The sequence below is a fragment of the Tetrao urogallus genome, assembly GCF_951394365.1.
Source record: "Tetrao urogallus genome assembly, chromosome: 1".
Lineage (NCBI taxonomy): Eukaryota > Metazoa > Chordata > Aves > Galliformes > Phasianidae > Tetrao > Tetrao urogallus.
Window position 1 is genome coordinate 28,445,501 of NC_136813.1, and position 5,340 is coordinate 28,450,840.

The following is a 5,340-nucleotide window of genomic DNA, read 5'->3' on the forward strand; positions in this document are numbered from 1 at the left end:
ATGGGAGGACAGACTGAGTCTGCTAAGTGCAAAATGCCAAGGTGAGTGTTACATGAAGACAGTACAAAATCAGCTGTTTTAGACTACCTAAGAGGAAACAAGAATGGGAAAGTCAGCATTTGCACAGGGCCCTGCTACAGGCTATAATCCAATTACAGGGAAGCAAGAGGCTGATGGTGACCTTGCCAAAAACTCAGTTATCCAAAAATAGTCTTGACAAATGAGTAGTGTAAAAATAAGGAGCTAATCAGCAACAGTAAGAAGGAGAGGGAGAGATAGAAAATTTCCCTCTGCAAGAAGTAAATTATGCAGCATAAGAATGACACCCATCCATTTCAAACCAGAATAGCTATCAGTTCTCAGGAGCTTGCAAATCAATCAACAGGCAAGGAAAGAAGTAAAGCTTATCCCATTTTTCTTTTTCCTAAATCTGCCTAAATGTTATGATAATTAGCAAATTGTCACTGTATGTACCATTTTTCCTCCATATTTACTTAAAGTAAGCTGCAGGAAGTGTGCACACAGCCCCCACAGTGCTCACCTAGAGAGGGAAGGTAGGACAAAAATGCATCGCATGCTGTGATGCCTTCACTAAGGGTAAGGAGAAGTGGTTAATGCCACTTTCTTGGGGCATGGAGCGATGCAGAGGGTGGCAGCACTTAGGACTATCCCCAAGCAGTTATTTGTGACACTCTACAGACAACTTGTCCAAGTCTTACCAACCATGTTTTTCACAATGAATGAGAGGTCATGTGGTGAACAAACGATTCTATGATCACCTGCTTTATCATATCATCTAGAAGTGATCTTCCACAGTTACCACCAACTCATTTCAGTTTATAAGTACAAAAATTTAGGCTAGAGATTCGATTTTGAGTGTCGGCTTATTATAGAATCATAGAATCATTAAGGTTGGAAAAGACATGTAAGATCATTTAGGCCAACCATCAGGCCATCCCCACCATGCCTACTAACGTGTCCCTCAGTGCCACATCTACACGGTTCTTGAACAACTCCAGGGATGGTGATACCATCAACTCTCTGGGCAGCCTGTTCCAAAATCACACAACTCTGTAAGACTGTAATGACCTGTGCCCAGACAGACTCGAGAAATCTGGAAGGCATGAATTCAGTTTCCTGATGAAAGGTGCTGAAAATACACACTGTATCCAGACTTTTTATAACTAGGAAAATCAAAAATCCAAAGCAATGACCAAAGCATGAAGGGCTCACAATACCTAGTTCTCCCAGGAACTCCATTAGTATTCAGAAGGAGTAGCATTTTCCCCTGAGGATCCTACATGTGTTCCTGACAGTTAAGCTCTGCCCAGACTAACTCAATTTTGTTCGGAAAGCAATAATTTCCTCTCACACTGGAGAGCTCTGATTCAGCTGCTTAATGAAGGTATTGCACACAAAGCAAAACTGGGGACTGAGGTCAACAGCGCAAGCTCCTGATCTCGTGCCACATCATCACCCTGATCTCACAGCCAGGTGAAGCGCCTCCTCCACTCAGAGCTGCCAGCTTTTAACTGTCTATTTTAACAAATATTCCATCAAAAAACAGTAAAAGGGAATAGCTATGAGAAAAGGGACGTGTCTGAAGGCACAGAAGCAATTCTTCAATTCTGAGATGCATCCCTTTCCCTTTGGCCATTGAAGAGATTTTCCTCATCATCTTGAACCCCCAACAGAAGAAAATGTTTCATACTTTAGGCCTCTGAAATACACAGTCATTACCTGGTTGTTGGCCTGGTTTGGCCTGTTGTTGTCTGAGTGAGATACAAGGTGAGGGATAATTTGTTCTTTAAGCAGTTCAGTTCCAAATTACTTAGAGACCGATAAACTATAATGACAAGATGTTTCTTGGGTCCTGTTGCAGAAGCTGAACCTTCCCATAACCTTTCCTTTGCTTTACAGCAATGCTCATACAATTACACCACAGAAGTCTTCTTGTGCCTGTCTTGTTTGATTACCTAACGAGTCCAGTATTCTGTCTGAAAAACTGAGACAGTTCGCACTGTCTAAAACAGAGAGAAATGCCTTTCCAGATGTGATGCCCATACTGTTGAGACTAGACCCAGCTTTCAAACATGGGCATATAAATAGGCTCTCTGTCTCCTTGTGACTAATCACTGTTCACTGTGTGAGCAGATAAGCATCCAAGTACTAATCTAAGCCATGGAACAGCCTCCGAAGAGCTGTTTTTGATGACCTACTTGCTTGCTATGGGCCAAGAAAAAACCTGCCTTAGCTGGCCATTCAAGAAATTGAGAGAGATCTCACTGCTCTGTGCTGCCTGTTCCATTCACCCCACCATGGTGTCTGTGAGGAGGTATCCACATTTATTAATTGCACTTTATGGAAAAGCCTACCCTTGTGCTTAGACACACTTTTCTCACCGTAACTTTCTTGTCCTCCCCTCCAGGCTATGACTGCATATAGCAGTAGAGGCAAAAGTAAAAATGAAGACCACTGAAGTATACAGGAATTTTCCTTGTAGCAGCAAGCTGTAAATAAGACAAAAAGAAGTCCTTCCCATACATGCTGCAACCTAAAAGAGCCATTTATCAGCAAATAATAATCTCACTTGAAATTAGTAGGATTATTCAAGTGTATGAAAACAAGGCCATTTGAGAACAATTTAGAGTAATTAAGGTACAAAATGATGAAGGCGATTTACAAATAACTGAGGCGGAAGGGGACATGCTGTTCTGGTGAACGATGTTTGCTTTATAGTCCTGTTGTACTCCAAGGCAGAAGACAGATTATTTTCTGAAGAAGAGCTTTAAACAAGGGGAAATGACAACAGAGTAAGTGGGAATGTGGGACTTGGAAAAGAAAACAAGAATGTGGTGGGGGTCAATTGTGGTGGAGAAAAGTATTTCTCATCCATGTGTTCATCTAGGTCTCTGTCTGTCTGTCTGTCTCTATCTATCTATCTATCCACCCGCAAGTATTGCAGAAAGAAAATGTCTTAGCTAGTGTGTACAGATCAGATAATATTTCCATTCTGAAAAAAGTGAAGTTTTTCATAGAAAACTCCAATGCCATGTTGTTACACTATGTCTCCCTAAGGGAAATACTTTTCTAGGTTTGCACTAGTGCACAGTGCTTCGTGGGACATGTAGTTTGTTTTTCTATGTCACATTGTCTTTCATGACCCTGTATCCTGTGAGACACTACATTTTCTGTGTGAGAGAGAAGGTTGGTGTGTGGCGGCAGATACAGTTCAGCCACTGAAGATGGCCAGCCATAAGAAGGGGACAAATGGGGACCCAAAATCAGTTCCCATTTGAGTTTCTTATTTTCAGGAAGTGCCTATCATCTCTTTGAAAAGTATGGCCAACCTAAAGTACACCAAATTAAGTATGAAAAGAATGAACTATGTTTTGAATATGCAGGCCCCGTTATCAGAAAATCCCCCCAAGAGGCTGAAAACCAGGCTTTCCAGGCACCATGCTACCAGAAGGTGAAATATGCCTAAGTAATATAAGAAAGTTTCAGAGTAACACAATACTTTCCAGCCTTGATTTTAGTTCAGACTCTGCTTGGATTTTATTAAGTTCCTTGAAACAGGGAGAGGCACTTTCCAGGAAATGGAACTAGCAGGTTTAGCACTGGGTTTCACATCTCTCCGAGTTGATACTCATTTGCAGTGTTCTTCCCTGCTTCTTCATATATTGGGAAAGTGATGGCAATGAGTTCTTTCTCCAGCATTTCCATTTGAGTCGTAATGTCTGACACGGTGTTTTTCACATTATTCAGCTGCAGCTTCAATTTCTTGTACTCTTCTTGGAAGAATTTCCCCTCATCCTGGAGAGTGTGAAGGCTCTCTCTGTCATCAGGAAGACATTTCTCCTTCAGAAAGACCTGGAGAATCTGGTATAAATCCTTGAGAGCCTGAAGGATTTCATTATCATCCTCTGTGCTTGGGGCAGTCTTGGTGTCATTCTGGGTTGGCGTGGTGCTCTCCTCTTTGGCATCATGCTCCTCCTGGGAGGTTTGGCCAAGGCTACCTTCTCCCACAGCGGTGGTACATTCAGTGGCCTTCTGAACTGTGCTGTCACCTTTGTTCTCTTCATGGACTGTGATGGCCTGTTGATCTTTCCAAATTCTGGGAACTGTTCTATTCTGCTTATGGAAAAACTCTAAGACACTGTTCCTTTCCCTGACCAGCTGGAGACCCTTCTTGACTGGACTGACCTGAAAACCTAAATGCCTGTCTGGGAAGAAGGGGGACAGCTTATGATCCTTCTGGAGGCTTTGCTGGATGGTGTCACTGCAAACAAGCTGGACACCTTTGTTCTGTGACTGCAGATATTGCAAAGCCTTGTTTTCTTCCCAGAGCATCCTGTTTTCAATCCGGAGGACTTGGTTTTCCTCCCAAAGGGCTCTGTTCTCCTCCCAGATGCTCCATTCGTTCTCTGACTTCCTGCTAAGGAGTCTCCTCTGGGGTGCAAATGTTGGCTGGTAGTGCACCTCATTCACCCATTTACCATCAATAAATGTGAATGTCTCATCCCTCAGTTTCATCCGTGGGAAGACACAGTCCATCTCGGGCTTTGCACACTGTGTGCTCTGGTTTGTCAGGTCAAAAGTAGACATGGTTATCTGCTAGCAAACTGAGGAAGACTGTGAAAGGACTTCTGGAGGAGGCCACTGCCCTCAGGCAAGGACTAGATGACACAGAAGCTGGAGATGAAGCTTGATTAGTACTGAAAGAACAGGAACACAAATGCACTGAATTACTATCAACATTTGAGGTCAGATTTAAACTCCATTACATGACAGGAACAAATAACTCAGTTCCCACAATTGATCACATTGCCCTTTGACACTGGAAGAAACACAGTTTATAAGAATAGAAAAAATAGGCACTAGTGGAGAAAGCAACACTCTGGTGGCACCAGAAATTTTGATATAAAAACCTAGACTCTCTTTTCATGCCTTTGCCTCCTTTTTACAGTCATGGAAGATGTTAAGATGCAGAAAGTCATATGAAATGAAGCTGAACTTTTTAAAACCAAATTATTTCTTTTTACCAGAGCCTGTGCAGTGTTTCAAACAGCATAAAAGTGTTGCTTTTTTTTTCTGATTAAAAAAAAATTAGGCTGACTGCCAGTTTTTATCCCTCTTCCCCCAAAGCCTCCCATCACCCTCCTGTCCCATGTAACATCCATATAGCTGGTGAGGAGTCAGGCAGTCAGGAATTTTGCTTCTGTATCTGTCCCAAGCACTTGGCAGGGGGCAAAAGCCACAGCCAAGGTCCTTGTGCCCCTCAGCTCTGCCAGGACACTGAACCCTTTGTCCTGCTTTGCCCCACAACCTCTGCCAGCT

At 42.8% G+C, this 5,340-nt stretch overlaps 1 protein-coding gene across 1 annotated transcript; it reads right to left on the minus strand.

Annotated features, from left to right (window-relative positions):
* Window positions 1-3,627: 3,627 nt before the first annotated feature.
* Window positions 3,628-4,608, minus strand: CBY2 (chibby family member 2; the record flags this gene model as incomplete). Its single annotated transcript, XM_079534733.1, has 1 exon — window positions 3,628-4,608. The coding sequence occupies one exon, from the start codon at window positions 4,606-4,608 to the stop codon at window positions 3,628-3,630; it is 981 nt and encodes a 326-aa protein (XP_079390859.1).
* Between the last annotated feature and the right edge of the window lie 732 nt (window positions 4,609-5,340).